Genomic DNA, 17395 nt, shown 5'->3' with positions numbered 1-17395 from the left:
TGACCAGTAGGCAGTAATTACAAAAGATTCTGTTTTTTACTCTGTGAGAAAATACTTTGGCTGTATTGGTCTACATTTTATACAAGTTTCCATTGGAAATGTTCTTATTGATGCAGAGGTAGCATTTTTATCAATTGGCAGGTTTTGGACAGGTTTCCAGTACTTAGTGTTATAAAAGATAATAGATGAAGCAGTTTGTTTTGCAGCATCAATTCTATCAGTTGCAGCGTGGGAGCCAGATGCTATTATTATGAAAGTAGCAAATTGATGCACAGTAGTTGTCCTTGGTTGGGAAATATTAGAAGTGCATAATTAAGCTTGAAATATAATTATTCCAAGTTATGACTTAAATTTTAACAATAGCAATGCTGAGTATGAGAGAATATTCAGAAGACCTGAAAGGCAAAAACTGAATTCAAGTCTTCTCTTTCTGGTGAAGCTCTGGAAATGCTCTTGACTGCCAACTTTAGATAGCACTACTGTTGTTATGAACAAAACTTTGACTTTACATTTCTAAAAAGAAGTCTGGGTAACAGTTCCTTTCTTGAAGCAATAAAAATCAGTTGATATCTAATAGAATTGCCAAAATGTCCACAGAAAGAAAAATCCTGGATAATCTAATATTTGAAAGCATTTGGTACTGCCGAACAAGCCTATGGCTATATTTTAATGTAAAATGTGTTTTTCCAGTGAAATTTAATTTCTAGTGCAGTGTGAACTTTAAAAACACCTGCTTTTTTTTTTTCCCCTCAAAAATATGTTCTTCAGCTGTTTTGTCCAAAAAAACCTCCCAGTTTCTTCCTATTTATAAATAGTTGGTCTCAAGATTTTTACTGGTTAGTAGGTTGGCAAGGTATGCTATGCCTTTACATTTGTGATTAGTTACATCTTTAAGTAAATCTCATCTCAACAGATTACAATTCTGGTGCCTAGTGGTTGCGTTACCTGCATTTTTTCTGCCCTTAGGGTATTTGACCAATGATTGGATCTGAGTCACTCACAGGCTATAGAAATTACTTGATTGTTTAATTACTGCCTACATATATTGATTTTTATTAATTTTTTTGTCCATCTGATATTTAAATTCACTCAGGTTATATTTATAAGCAGTATAAAATCACTTCTTATATTTTATAAGTGATTTTAAATTATTTAGTATTTTACTTGCCGACCGGGCTAGCCAGGTGGGTAAAGTGCCTGCCTGGCAACCCAAAGGTCGTGGATTCGAATCCCGCCTCGGGCTTGGTTCAGAATAAAATGCAAAAACTTTTGGAGGTGCATTATGGCCACAGAAGCCGATGTGCCAACAACTAACAAAAAAAAAAAAAAAAAAAAAAAAAAAAATGTATATTACTTCCTGTTATATGAAAGATCAGTTTTCACAAATGTCTTTTATGGACTTAGTATTTTTACTATCCTTACTCATGAGCAGTTAGTTTCAATTTCACTTTTCCTGGAACTAAATGGAATATTGTATAGTTTTCTGTTAACTGAGTATATTCTTCTTTTAGATTGTGAAAATTAAATCTCTAATTTCTCTCCTTAGGACCTTGCACCTTACCTGCCAACAATTATTCCAGGTCTTAAGCAGTCTTTACTGGATCCTGTGCCTGAAGTAAGTGTTTATCTGCATATTAAACCATCAAAAAAATATTTCTATAACCACAAGTAGCAAATTTGATTATAGATGACTGTTCATTTCATTTCTTATTCATGAATTGTTTAATCTTTTTATTTTATTAAAAAATTTTACATTAGTAACCTATTTCTTTTATAACGCCCACCTTCATTATGCTAAAAACAACAGAACTATTAAGGTAGATTCAAAATAGTATGACCAGATTGGTGAGAGCACTAATTTTTATCCCAGGGGAAAAAAAATAATAAAATAAGAATAAATTATGTACCAGGTACATAATGATTTGCCGCCACTCTACTCTGAGACTGATAGTGTCACCGATAATGTCACAGTGGCAGCCATTAAAAACGTCTTTACTGCAGGAACTCATTATGAAACTGGTACAGTAAAATAAATAAAAAAAGTATTGCTGCATTGTTTTTATTTAAAAAATAATTTCAGTACAATGAAATATAATGATAATGTCACAGCTGTCAAATAATTTCAGTACAGTGAAATACAATGAATGGAATTTTTCATTGTACTAGTGTACAATGAAATAATTCGTATAAAATATATTATAATAACACTAAAATTATTGGTCTATGGTAACTGAAATAAGATATTTAATTTTGACACTCAAATGATTTTAATTCCCAAGTGAATACTCCGTCGATTGTCGTTCCATTACGTGTAGTATTTACTAAAGTATTTGACTTAATATCTAAATTGAAGACATCTTTCATAAATTTGCAAAACTTCTTTCCAGCCTCAGAATTTAATTCTAGATTGAAATCACCAGCTAGAACTATAGGTATATGATCCACTGGCTCTACCAATAATTTTGCACTTTCAGTGGAATACTGCATCAAATTCTTGTTAATGAATTTTTGAATTATATCTGATGACATCCCTGGAGTGATGTATATGGCAACGATGAAATTAGATTTACTATTGACTTTGCATCTACAAATGTCTCCAATTTCATCTGATACTGCTGTCGCGTTACTGCTATTAGGTTGTGCAAAGATATGTGGTGTACTGATGATAGTTGAACCTTCACGTTGATATATCGCAACATCACCACTACGAACATCTGACCTTTTAAATTGAGTCATACATTCGAATAGTTTAAATAATATATGTTCATCATTATGCAGCCACATTCACTTAATATCAATATTTTGGATTGCTGTAAGATTGTACCCGTTTCGATATCTCGAACATGAGCCCATAAACTTTGTATGTTCATTGACGATGTAGATATTGCCACTTTGTATGAAATCTTGCAGTTCATCCTGTAGAGATGGTAGATTGTTATTTTTCAAGTGATCTAGTTCAGCACGAAGTTCTATATTACTGTTAGCTTTGCTGTGTGAAATGTGAAATCGTCGTGGGGATTTGTAATATATAAACCTTTCAATGAGGTCACTTGAGATAATGCCACTTATACAAGTTGCTGTTGATGATCTTTCTCATAATTTTATATACAACTTTGTCGAAGGTCCCTCCTTGAGATTTATGTATAGTCAAAGCACAAGCAGATACTAAAGAAAATTGTGTATGTCTACATGTTAATTTCCTATTGTACTTTCCTATTGTACTTGAATGATTGTTTTATAATAGGTGCGGATTGACTAGGTAAATGTTTATCTTTCACATATTGTTTATAACGAGATTGGAGGTTATGTCCTATTTTTGACTCAGGAAATTTCATCCATACTAGTTTAACTGTTTCGCCGTCCTCAAATTCAAATATACTAAAGTACCGATTGCACCATTAGCATTAGTAGAGGCATATGATGCAAGAAAGCAAGCTTATGCAGCATCAGCCAAAAAAAAAAAAAAAAAAAACTTCCACTTCACCCCTCCGTTCGTTCGAAATACCTGTCCAGCCGAGCCTTAAACTTATTTAGGCTATCAACTTCCACAACAAGGGATGGAAGTCTGTTCCACCAACCAACTACCCGCTGGCTAAAGGCAAATTTCCGCACATCTATCCTACATCTGTCTTTCTTCGGTTTGAATTTATGCCCTCTCAGGTGATTATTCTGAGCAAGAGGCAGAATTCCATCAGCATTGAACATGCTCAAACCATTCAAGGCTTTATACACCTCTATCAGATCACCTTGCTGGTGCCTAGTCTCCAATCCATCAACCATTACCAATCCATCAACCAAATCTATATTTGTAGTAATCATGTATGGTTTTCCTTTCAATAATGGTAGAATGTATGGAAGTCCTGCAGTTTCGGTCACTGACATTTTATGAATTTTATTTTGTATTCTTGTTAATTGTTCTTCAGAATAATATCCTTGGTATAAATCTTGTGCAACCACTTCATGGGTTTCATCTGCAACTAAAGAATTTGAATTATAGGCATTTACATCACTATTTCTTAAAAATAGTTGAATTCCTTGCGGACATAAATTAGTAGCATCTTCTTTGGTAACAAATCTCAATTCTATAATTTTAAGTTCATCTGGTAATAATAATAATAATGCTTCTCTTTTGCCTATTTTTGTAAGAATTTTAGAAAATGCACTATCGGACTGTTGAACAACTAATTCACGAAATTGTAGTGAATGCGATAATTCTGGAGCAATCGATGAGTTCTTCAGGCACTGGAGACAATTGCCGTAAATCTCCAATGAAGTATATATTCATACCTCCAAATGGTATTTCATGAACGCCAGTTATATGCTTTAAATGCATATATATAATCAGTAATAGTACGTGCATGTTGAAATGCAGTTTTATATTGTTGAAGAATTTCATTACTAAGTTTAAGATTATTTGATAGACATACGGAAAGCAGAATGCATTGTTGTACCATTGATTGCCACAGCAGTATTTCCTGTGGAGGCACAAGTAACATATGCATTGTGAATATGTGATGAATTATAAAACCAATTATACATTTCTATCAGTAATTTAAGAGTAAATGTCTTTCCGCAGCCTGCAGGTCCAGTGAGAAATACTTGTATCGGTTCATGTATCCGATTATCAGTTTCACGCTAGATAGCTTCAAGTAATAATGCACGTTGTTCCTTATTAGTACTCCTCATCAAATGACAGTATTCTTCAGATGGTAAGACATTCTCTCGCTTCCTAATGACAGATGATAATTTATCCGTCATCGGCATTCTCATCTCCTCATTAATAGTTTTGTCAGTAAAGAAATCATCATCAATTTCTTTTGATTTAAGAAATTCTTCATTTTTTTCCACCACCAGTCCATTTTCATCATTCTGGTCAAGTTCGATACAAAGTTTGCCTACAAATTGCTAGCATCTTTTCAATGTCAAAATCAGATTCAAACTCTTTTTTTCTTCTCAAGGTAATTATCTCTTTGTTGGTTTCATAAAGTTAAAAATATTTATTTTCATTCAAAATTTCATTCTCCTCGTTGATGAATGGTATGTTACACATACCATTCATCAACGAGGGGGCTTAGAGGGGAATAGGTATCCTGTGTGTTATCAGACACTCAGCCTAAAACACTGATGGATCCAATATCTCTCTAATACAGAAGATTTAGGAGAAGTCCGGTTGGCCTGCCTCCCTAAAATCCACTCATACACACCTTCTCGATGGTAAGCCCTGTTACGTCACTTAGGTGGCAACGAACATGTAGAGTGGTTCTCTTCAAGACGCCTGGTCAGCGTGAAGAGGAAAAGACCAAACCCTCCAGCATATGACAGCACGACAAAACAAATGGCCCTCAGTCCCCAGCAGCTTTCACTCCCCCTCTTACGGCAGCGAGAGGATCAGAGTGGAAGCAGAGGGTGCTAAGAATCTCTGGGTACGACCAGGCTGCCGTGCATGCAAACTGAACTTGGCCTGTTATAACGTACGATCACTCATCGGTGAAGACAGGATATTAGAGCTGGAAAAGGAATTAGAAAACGTGAATTGGAATATCATCGGTTTGGCTGAAACAAGAAGAAGAAATGAATCACTTATAAGTTTATCAAGTGGAAATCTGCTGTACACCAATGGAAACAGTGAAAGGAGTGAAGATGGAGTTGGGTTTCTGGTCCATAAAGATTTTAAAAACAACATTTTGGAATTCAAAAGTACATCATAAAGGGTGTCAAGACTAATACTCAAGATTTCTAAGAGGTACAAGCTAAAGATTATAATGATTTATGCACCAACATCGAGCCATGATGATGAAAAGGTTGAAGAAATGTACACCGAAATTGAGAGTCTTTCTAGATGAGCAGAAAACCCACTACACTATTATTATGGGGGACTTCAATGCTAAGATTGGAAAAAGGCAAAACAGTGCAGAAAGAGGAACTATAGGAAATTTTGGAATTGGTGAAAGAAATAAAAGAGGTGAAAGACTTGTGGAATTTGCAGAATCTCAAGGACTGTCAGTAATGAACACTTTTTTTTCAAGAAAAGGGTGAACAGAAAGTGGACATGGAAGAGTCCAAATGGATTAACAACTAATGAAATCAACTTCATCCTCACTAACAGAAGATATATTGTGAATGATGTTACTGTCCTGAATAAGGTAAATGTTGGAAGTGATCACAGAATGGTAAGATGTACGCTTGATATAGATGTAGGAAAGGAAAGGAAAAAACTGACTCGAGTAAATAATACAAAGGTCTTTGAGATAACAGAAGAGGAGAAAAAGCAGTATGTACTGGAACTTAAGAACAAGTTTGAGCTTCTGCAGACTGCTCAGGACCAAGATATCGACGAGGAATATTACAACTTTCTGGAAGTGATAAAGCCCAAGAAACCTATAGGGAAAAAGAAATCCAAAGTAGAAAAAATTAGTCAAGAAACACTTGTCATGATGAATCGAAGACGACAAATGAAGAGCAAGAAAAATACTGACAGGGAGAAAATTGAGTATACTGAGTTATGCAAAGCCATTAGAAAGAGATTCAGAGAGGACATAAGAAGATTTAACACAAGAAAAGTAGAGCAAGCATTAAGGGAAAACAAAGGATTTAAATCAGCAGCCATGAGCAGTAATACAGAAAGACAAATGATACCGAAACTGAAGAATAGCGATGGTGTACTTATAAACAGCAGAGAAGGCATAATTCAAATAGCAGAAGACTACTATAGAGAATTATACAAGGAGTAGGGGAATGATGCCAGCAGTGGGGAAGATGGATTGCAAAGTAGCAACACATACGACATACCCGATATTCTTCCTGATGAGGTAGAACATGCATTGAAGAAAATGAAGAATCAGAAAGCCCCGGGGGAAGATAAAGTTACTGTTGAGTTGTTAAAATTGGGAGGAAGGGACATAACACAAAAACCAAGGCTCTTCACAAAGGTGTGACACCTAAGCAGTGGAATAATGCAATCATAGTTTTGCTGCATAAGAAAGGAGATAAATCAGAAATTGGAAATTATAGACCAATTAGCTTGTTATCTCACATCTACAAGTTCACAAGGGTCATTACTAACAGATTAGAAAGAATACTTGATGAGAATCAACCGAAAGAGCAAGCTGGCTTTAGGACAGGATTTTCAACTATGGATCACCTTCACGTAATATCACAGCTAATAGAGAAAGCAAATGAATATAAAACACCATTATGCCTGGCATTTGTGGATTATGAAAAGGCATTTGACTCCATACAGCATAAGGCAATGTTTCGGGCACTGGAAAGACAAGGCATAGATACCCCGCATAGTATGATTTTGAAGAAAATATATGAGCGTGCTACCTCCTTTATTAGACTGGACAAAGACAGTAGGAAATTTAAAATCGAGAAAGGAGTTCGACAAGGAGACACACTATCTCCGAAGCTGTTTACTGCTGCCCTTGAGGAAGCTTTCAGAAGATTAGACTGGTCGCAGAAAGGAGTCAATGTGAACGGAGAGTACCTAAACCATTTACGATTTGCAGATGATATTGTGGTCATAAGCCACAATCCCGAAGAATTAGAGGAAAATCTTAATCAGTTATGCACAGTTAGTATGGATTTTGGACGAAAGATGAATATGGCTAAAGCAAAAGTAATGATGAACAAGTATGCCACAGAAAGAGAAATAATGATTGAAGGAGCAGTAATTGAAAAGGTGGAGTCATTTACTTATCTGGGACAAGTTATTAGCTGTAATAATGATAAATGGCTGGAAGTCAAGAGAAGAATAAATTTTGGATGGATAGCATTCAGGAAATATAGTCACATACTGAAGAGCAATATCCCAGTTTGTCTGAAACGTAAAATAATGAACCAATGTATACTCCCCACCATGATTTATGGAAGTGAAACTTGGGCACTCACCAAAAGATTGGAAGAGAAGCTGAGAACTGCACAGCGAAGAATGGAACGAATTATATTGGGAATCAGACTGTTAGATAAGAAGAGAAACACATGGATTAGGCAGCAAACTCAAGTAAAGGACATTCTTATCAAAACTAAAGAACTAAAATGGTCTTGGGCAGGACACATAGCTCGAAGACATGATGACAGATGGACTAAGAAAATAACAGAATGGTACCCAAGAGGAGCTAGAAGAAAACCTGGAAGACAAAGGCGGAGATGGATAGATGAAATTCATGAGTTTGTGGGTAGTAAATGGATGGCCAGTACTCAAAACAGAAGGAACTGGAAAGTTGCTGGAGAGGCCTTCATCCTGCAGTGGATTGAAAATGGCGGATGATGATGTGTAACATTATCATTTCGCGTATATGTTCATGAAGACATGTTATATTATAATTCCGATACCGAATTATTTTAGGAAATTGTCTTTTCACCCATCCTCCATTTCCTTTTTGAAAATGAGCAGTAAATTGTGCAAGAGTTATCTTTTAATGTTTCGCCCCATTTTTCATATTTGTCAAAAATACTATCTTGCCATAAATCCAAAGACTCACTATCAACTTGTTCATCCAATTCAGCTGTTGATTTACGTAATTCCTGATTGCTCATGTGGCCATACTGGTGTTGCATATTCAATTGCTTTTGAAGACACGGACATTGGGTATCGTAATAAATACCAAGCTTCCTCTTGTGAGGCGCCTCCATAGCCAGGTGTGGCAGGAGCAGCGGTGCATAGCACATGCTTCTTGATTAGACCGGGGTTTGAGCCTGTGATCACCAAATACGGAGGATGCGGAAAGGTCAGGGAATGACCACCGCATATCCCCAAATCAATATAGCCTTAGTTGCTAATGCTCCTAAAAACCAAATAACAAACAAACAGCCTCTTTGTGAACTCATCTCCACAGAATTCAATACATCTACACTTAATGTTCGTGTTAGATTAGTTATATCCCTATCAAGATATTCTTCTTGTAGCTCTATAATTTTACGTTGCAGGTTGCTTATTCCTGTGTTAGTTTTATTCACATATTCAACTACATATGCTGCACATGAATATTCTTCTATGATAAATTGTAAATCTGAATTAGACTTGGGTACTCCTAAAATCCAAGGATTGTAATTATTCATAAATTTCTCTTCTATCTTGCATTTAAGAAATACACCTGGTCGTTTGATACCAATCCTCAAAATATTTAGATATTCTTCTTCTGATTGGCATTAGTTTGATTTAAGGAATTCTTCGAATTTAACATGATTATCCAATTCTAATGAGTCGTGCATTTTATGATATTTTTTTGTGATCAGCTGATCTTTGATTGTAATCTGTGGCCATCGGTATCAATATACGAGTTTGTGACATTGGCCAAAAAGGTGCTTCAAATCAACATTCGCGTCGGTTTGCATTATTATTTTTATAACAGGTAAAATTATGTTTATGTTGCTGTAAATTTGAATAATCTGAAGTTTTCTCTATAGAACACAATGCATCTATCATTTGGATTGCTTCTTCCATACCACCTTCTTTTTCTTCGAATGGTGCAGAGGGTGCATTGTTCATCCATAATAATGTATGTGCATGTGGACTTCCTCGATGTTGAAATTCAATGCAAGAAATTCACAACATAATATTTCCCAAAAGGACTATAGGTTTTCAATTTTAAAATTTTGAGTATACTCTCAACAGTTTTATTAAAGTATATGGCACATGTTACGGGGTCTTCATTTATTAATGTAGCTCTTTCCTTGTAAGGTAGATCCATAACTTCGTTAGTTGTAATTTCTCTTTTACATCTGAATTTGTATAACATACATAGTAATACGGGCCATGTTGATTCACATGCACTTAACGTCAAGAACATTGTAGGTTTTCCTAATTGACAAATCATGGCAAACACATCTCGTTTAGGTTGACTCCAATAATATGCTGAATTGGGAATTGATTTTAGAAATGCCAAGTTAGACTCTAATGACTTGTTTATAAATTCTTTCAATTCCAATATAGAACAAGTAATATTAGCTGTTATTCCTACTGATTTAAATGCAATTTGCAAATTTTCTGCAGTGTGCATTTGCATAATTTTCATTGCCATATATAGCAAATGTTGGGGAGTTACTCCACAATGGCCGACTGGGCTAGCCGGGTGGGTAAAGTGCCTGCCTGGTAACCCAAAGGTCGCGGGTTCGAATCCCGCCTCGCGCTTGGTTCAAAGTACTGCAAAAACCTTGGGAGCTGCATTATGGCCACAGAAGCCGATGCGCCAACAACTACCAAAAAAAAAAAAAAAACACTCCACAATGATTAGATCTACGAATTTCACTCGATGCCATCATAAAGGGAGTGATTTTTAATCCATTTTTAAATTTTCGTGCCTGTCCCAAATGTAGCAGGAAAAGAAAGTTCTTCTGCATGTATATCAAATATGAAACTTGTTGGAGATGATTTCTGACCCGGTGCTATACATAAATATTTACCTTCAGACCATAATAATGTTTGTTGTTGAATTAACAATAGTTCATCATCATTGTTGACAGGTTTCACAATTTCATCTGAATGTTCCTATTCACTATCATAATTTGTCACCCACTTTTATGCCGTAGAATTTATACAAAGGTGAATTTATCAAATACTGTAACCATATTTTCACTGTTTTCTTCTGCACACATCCTTGTAGACACGATTTATATACGAACCTTCGTTTTATATGTACATTAATGGCATAATCGTCATCTAATTCTCTAGGTAATTGATGAACCATCATATTTACGTTAACTAGTACATTTATTACTTGTCCGATGATCCCGTATTGTCTATATTCATAACGTAAACAACGAATTTGCATAAAAGGTAATAGTGGTGATATCAAATGCTCAGTTACAACTAGGGCTTACAATCCCGGGATCCCGGTCATTTTTTTCCGGTATTGAAATACCGGTATTGATAAAAAAAAAAAATACCGGATTTTCGGTGCTAATTAAAAAAAAAAAAAAAAAAATTGTTTATAATTTAATCACATAAAGGTTATAAAATCTATGTGATTATGACTTCATTATCTCTACTACCAAATGTTCGATAAATCATCGATAGGGCACCATGCAACATTGCAACCTGTCCAGAATTCTCGGACAACTTCATGTCTGACTGTATAATAACTCCCAAGTCCCGTTCCTCCATTACTGACTTTAGTTCAACTCCACCAAGTGTATAAGTTATTTTGGGGTTGCTGTTCTCCATGTGTAAGACCTTGGATTTTGCTGAATTAAAGCATAGCTGCCACTTTTATGACCATCCCGGAAGTCTATATAGGTCAAACTGAAGAAGCTCTGCTTGGCGGCGATCATTAACTACTCTACTGATCTTTACATTATCTGCAAGTTTCGACCTCACGCCCTCCATCCCTTCATAGATGTCTAAACATGATTTAATGCTCTGAATTCCATTGATATCATTGTCTCCATGATTTTCCCTACTACTGAAGTTAGACTGGCCGGTCGGTAATTTCTCATTACACTCCTAGAACCGACTTTATGTTCCAATTTACACCAATCCAACGGAATCTCTCCCGAGTCCAGTGATGCTCTCATAACTAGTCTTAATGGTTTAATGCACTCACTTGCCGCCTCCTTTAAGATTAAAAGGAATATGCCATCAACCACAGGAGCCTTACTGGTTGTGAAAGGTGTGAAAGTTCTCATTAAATAATCATTTGAAATTTCTACATCATTAATTACATTTTTTTTAACTTCACTTCCATAATATCTCATTGATACAAAGGGTTTTTTTTTTATGTAAATATCAATGCAAAGTAACTGTTGAGTTCATCTGCAACTTCAGCTATGTTATCTAATACAGGTTGACCATCACTAATCTGGTTCCACTGCTAATTCAGACATAATTTCAAATTTCCCGGGTTGGTGCACCGACCTGCCGCTACTGTTTTGGTAGCGTTGGTTGTAGCATCAGCTGTTGGCGCTAACTCATCGGCACAAAAAAACTGGGAAGCCATTCCCACTTGTTTTTCCTGCATTTATTATTATAACCTGCTCACATTTAGCCACAGCCATGGTTCCAATACACAAAGGAAGTGCCTCTCGTGGTGGAAAGTGCAAACGCCGTACGTTGTCCATAACTCCATAACAGATAAAGTTGAACTTGTGAAAAAAACTTGAGAGTGGTGTGTCTGTGAGAAGTTTAACTCTGCTGCTTAATTGTAAATTCCAGCAATTTCTCTCAGTTCCTCTTATTTTAGTAATTTTCTTTTAGCCATTCCTTTTTAGATTTTTTTTTTAAGACAACACACTTGTACAAACTCGCAGAAAAACACAACACAATATGATGGATAATCTTCTTCTTCAAGAGGAGTGTTTCCATTTACAATGGGTTTCCTCAGCCTACAAGTTATTTCTTGTCAGGAATTTTTTTCCGCCATAAAGTGCGGTTCAAGGTGTCTTGGTCGGTTAAGCCTCAGGCTGTCATGCACTCCCGTACTCCATCCATCCATGTCCTCCTAGGTCTTCCTCTTCACCTTCTTCCAGGAGGTATCCATTCCAGGATAGCCTTTGGATATCTGTTTTCTTGCATCCGTTTTACATGTCCATACCATGTTAGACGCTTTTCTTTGGTGTCAATAATAGTCTTTCTCACTTCCATTTTTTCCCTTATGTCTTCATTCCGTTTTCTGTCTCTTCTAGAAGTTCCTGCTGAGCGTCCCCAAAAATCCATTTCTGTGGAGAGCAATTTGTTTTCCGCTCGCCTATTCAATGTCCGGGTTTCCGCTCCATGCAATAGAAGACTTTGTACAATCGTTTGAAATATAAGTTTCTTTGTTTTATTTAGGATATTTTTGCTCCACAGAACAGAGTTTAACATGCCAATAGCCTTTCTGCCGTCTGTAATTCTCTTATTGATCTCTGCTTGGGATGATCCATCACTTTGTAAGATTGATCCCAGATATTTGAATTTATCGACTAGACTGTCTGTAGACCTTGCATGAAAATATGATGGATAATACATGATGGATGTATTATCCATCATGTATTATCCATCATATAATATGATGGATGATGGATAATACAGCGCTCAAATGAACTTGTTTTCACTAAATCTCTAACAATACTGACAAACTTATTGTGATGTTTGAGAGTTTATTTTATTGTAATCAGTTTTATTGCAGCACTTGCAATAAACTAATCACAAACGACCTTCATATATATGCCGTAATAGCGTCACACGTATGAGGCCATATATGTGTGACATAAAAAAAAGACTTTTTTTATATATATATTTTAAGCGGAAAAACAACAACACTGACATTACAATATTTATTTTAGAATTACTAATCAAACTATTTGCTAAATATTTTTTGGCCCCAGGGGAATTTTTTTCTTAAACTAGCTTGGCCGTCAATGTGTTAAAGGTGGGAGGAGGTGGTTAGCTGTTGGGTAAACTGTATGTGCTAAAATAACCACCGGCAATCCTGCAAACTCACTAATCCGGGATCCCACAGGTCACAACGCTGCCGGATTAGTGATGGTTGACCTGTACTATCCCACGTCCATTACATAAGGGTCCAATCTGATTTGTCCTTCTGTTCTTCGCATTTATATATGTGAAGAATTCCTTAACTGCACTCTTTGCTCTCTTCTTTATTCCTTATCCCCACTCTTTGCTCTCTCTCAAACTCAGTAAAGATACTACTGTTGAAAATTATACTTCGCTTAATAAAATATCTTTCTCCTTCAGAAAATGATGAACATAATTCAACCATGAAAGATCAACATGGAACAGAACATCAGTGTTCCACAAATTCTCTCAAAAATAAGAAATTGCCTGACTCCAATGAGATTTTAAAAGATGAACTTGAGTCGGAAATTAATGAAATACTTTTAACTATTTTTGCTAAAAAAGTTCAAAGCCTAGAAAATATGGACTGAGATCGCCTATGATTATCTCAGATAATCAGTAGTACCAGAATAGAATCCGAAAGGGCGTTTTCTGCTGCTAATCAAATATGTACCAAAATTAGATCCATTTTAAATGATCATACTATTGATTCCTTGTGTTTCTTAAGAGCTCAGTTTATTCGGACAGGTAGTGTGGCTGCTTAAACATAACTAAACTTTGCAATAACAATATGTATTTTTTTGTTTTTAGAATAACTGTGTTTTAATGATATTTTTCAGAATATTTATTATTGCAATAAATTTATTTAAAACATGAATTCAAGTAATTACAGTACTTGTTTTTTTTCTTACTTTATTGCACCTAATTGTCATCAAAATTTATTGAGAAAAACATTTGTTTTTGGAATACCAGTATTAATACCGGTATCCCGGTTTCATAAATTAAAAATACCGAAATACCGGTATTGAGATTTTGACCGGTATTGTAGGATATGTTGCATATATAATTCCATTTAGCATTAGTAGAGGCATATAATGCAAGAAAGCAAGCTTATGCAGCATCAGATAAAAAAGCCATTCACCCCTCCTTTTGTTCGAAATACCTGTCCAGCTGTTAGGCTATCAACTTCCACAACAAGGGATAGAAGTCTGTTCCACAAACCAACTACCTGCTGGCTGAAGGCAAATTTCCACACATCTATCCTACATCTGTCTTTCCTTAATTTGAATTTATGCCCTCTCAGGTGATTATTCTGAGAAAGAGGAAGAATCCCATCAGCATTGAGCATGCTCAAACCATTCGAGGCTTTATACACCTCTATCAGATCACCTTGCCGGTGCCTAGTCTCCAGACACTGTAATTTGCAAATGGAACAAACCCTTTGTTCCATTCACTAATCTTGTTGCCCTTCTCTGTACTCGTTCCAGCAGCCCTACATCCTTCTTGAAATGAGGCTTCCAGACTTGTATACAGTACTCAAGGTGTGGCCTGACCATTTCCTCATACAAGGGAATAATCACCTATTTATCCCTGCTAGAAAAATTCCTGTATATCATTGACAAGATGCCATGAGCTACTCTTGTTTGTAGCCCGTCTGCACTGATCAGAGAACTTCATATCTGCCTACACAATTACCCCCAGGTCCTTTTCATTCTCTACCTCTGTCAGTGTATTACCACAGAGTTGATACGTTACTCTTCGGTTACTGCTTCCCATTCACTCGTGTATTAATCATTATGCTGATACAACAGTATAACGTAGTGCGTCACTGCAACTTGTTCCCTACAGTTGAGTTTTCTTGGGTGCTTGCATTGTACTTGCTGCATCACTGCATTCAACAAGTACAACACATGCGCCCAAGAAAAGACATTTCTAACATCAAGTACAACGCATGGACATCAGCTTTTGTAATGATTTTATATAATGATTTCTAGGTAACGTACCGTTTTTTTCCAAAAAATGCCGGTGAAGACATTTTTAACGTCAACAGCCTTAGAAGTGAGGTATTTAAAAACTAAAGCCTTTGAAAAAAATATAAATGAAGTAAAATTTTGCCAGAGGAATTTGCATGTAGCTTTGGTTAATCAGAATGAAGGAACATAAAAACTGGGTTGCTTTAGAAACTGTAACTGCAAGTTTTTCAGGACTTTCCTTGATTAGTGATAAAATATAGAATTTAATTAAGAACAAATTGTTTGTAACCATGGTTGGAGATACAAGTATAATAATAATAATAAAAGGGGCGGCGCGATTAACCTGGTGGTTATGACAGTGGATTGCCAATATCATGGACCTGGGTTCGAATCCCACTGCAAGGTGAGGGAATCGTGAAAGTTGATGATCGGGCCTTCCTTCCCCAAGGGTGAAATGACAGCTGAAGCAGAGTGTGATTCCATCTGGTGTTATTCTCATAACCATCACCCACCACTGGATGCAAAAGCCAAAGCTAAAACAGGGCCACCTCCATAACCAGTTGAAGATGAGAAGTAGAAATATTGAACATAGTGTGGTACTAGATAGTCACTTGCGTTCAGGCCTTAGGCAGAGGGGTTGGTCTGAAAATTCGGAGATAAAGTTTTCTCACAGACGACAGTGGCACTGTTTCCTGTGTGGCTGCCACAACTGAAGAGCAAAGCCACCCAGCCCAACCATCAGGAAGTGCTTCCTGCGCAACTGCGCTAATGACTACCCAGGAAGAAAGAAGACGCCAACTCATGAAGTGGAGCATCAAAATGAATGCATTCATCATGCAAGCATACTATGAAGTAATGAAGCTGGAGACAGGCATGACAATGTACAGAACAAAACTACACACCAAGTGGATGGAATGGTTCCCAGCTATTCAGGTCACCGAACAGCAAATAGCAGACCAGAGACCAGAGCCTAAATGGTTACCTAATGAACTAATGAGACTCGTGACAGAGAAGAAAAATGCATGGGATGCATATAAATTATCAAGCGACTCAGAAGCCTATGGCAGATATAAGTTAGTCTGAAATCAGGTCAAAAAGGAGGTTAGGCAGGCGAAGGCAGATTGCGAGAAATCCTTGGCAAAAGATGCTAAGAAAAACAGCAAGGATTTCTTTACTTATATAAACTCTAAAAGGAAGGGAATGAATCAGATTGGTACACTTGACATCAATGGTTCGACTGTTGATGATCCTGCTCAGATAGCAAACAAACTGAATGAGTATTTTGCATCTACATTCACACATGAGGAATTATTAAGGTTTGAAAATGGCAGAAGGTTATCAAATTGTAGCAGGATACTTAATGATTTTGTAATAACTGAAAGCAAAGTGGAGGAGAAATTGTCGAAGTTAAACATAAGAAAGGCACCTGGGGTGGATGGGATCTATCCAGTTATATTAGAGGAGGCAGCAAAGCAACTAAGCAAACCCTTAGCCATAATTATGAGAGCATCCTTGGACTCAGGGGAGGTCCCACTGACTGGAGATGTGCAAATGTATCCCCAATTCACAAAGCGGGATCGAAGGGTGACACGAGTAATTACAGACCAGTTAGTTTAACTTCTGTTCCGGGTAAAATAATGGAGTCACTGGTTAAAGATGCATTGCAGGATCATCTAGACAAGACTGCAGCAATAATTCAGACACAGCATGGGTTTGTTAAGGGAAAGTGTTGTCTGAAAAATTTGATAGGATATTATGATGTGGTTACAAAGGAACTGGATGCAAAAAATAATTTTGATATCATATATTTGGATTTCAGGAAAGCTTTTGACCCTGTTGCACGTGGAAGACTATTGTACAAATTGGAGCAGAATGGTATTAAGGGTAAGTTGCTACAATGAATAAAAGGATGGTTAAGTGGGAGAAGACAGAGGGTGGTAATCAATGGGTGTTGCTCTTCGTGGACTAATGTTATTAGTGGAGTCCCACAGGGTTCGGTGTTAGGTCCACTGTTGTTTTGTATATTTATCAATGATATTGATGAAGGTAAATCAGGCTTAATGTCGAAGTTTGCAGATGATACAAAGGTTGGCAGGGTTGTTAATGACAGTAATGGCAGTGTGCTACTGCAACAGGATCTAGATAATTT

At 36.4% G+C, this 17395-nt stretch overlaps 1 protein-coding gene across 2 annotated transcripts in view; it reads left to right on the top strand.

The window, feature by feature from the left end:
* The window catches only part of l(3)80Fj (lethal (3) 80Fj), a 694407-nt gene that overhangs the window by 425162 nt on the left and 251850 nt on the right, over positions 1-17395 (top strand). For both annotated transcript variants that reach the window (XM_090387924.1, XM_090387932.1), the window contains exon 36: positions 1547-1615. In XM_090387924.1, coding sequence (XP_090244050.1) covers positions 1547-1615 — 69 coding nt within the window. The remainder of the gene's footprint in view (positions 1-1546; positions 1616-17395) is intronic.

This window comes from Mastigoproctus giganteus, chromosome 2 (genome assembly GCF_048544385.1).
Source record: "Mastigoproctus giganteus isolate SK-2022 chromosome 2, ASM4854438v1, whole genome shotgun sequence".
Taxonomy (NCBI): Eukaryota; Metazoa; Arthropoda; class Arachnida; order Uropygi; family Thelyphonidae; genus Mastigoproctus; species Mastigoproctus giganteus.
Note: the sequence above shows the minus strand (reverse complement) of the source record. Positions and strands in the feature narration are given on the sequence as shown.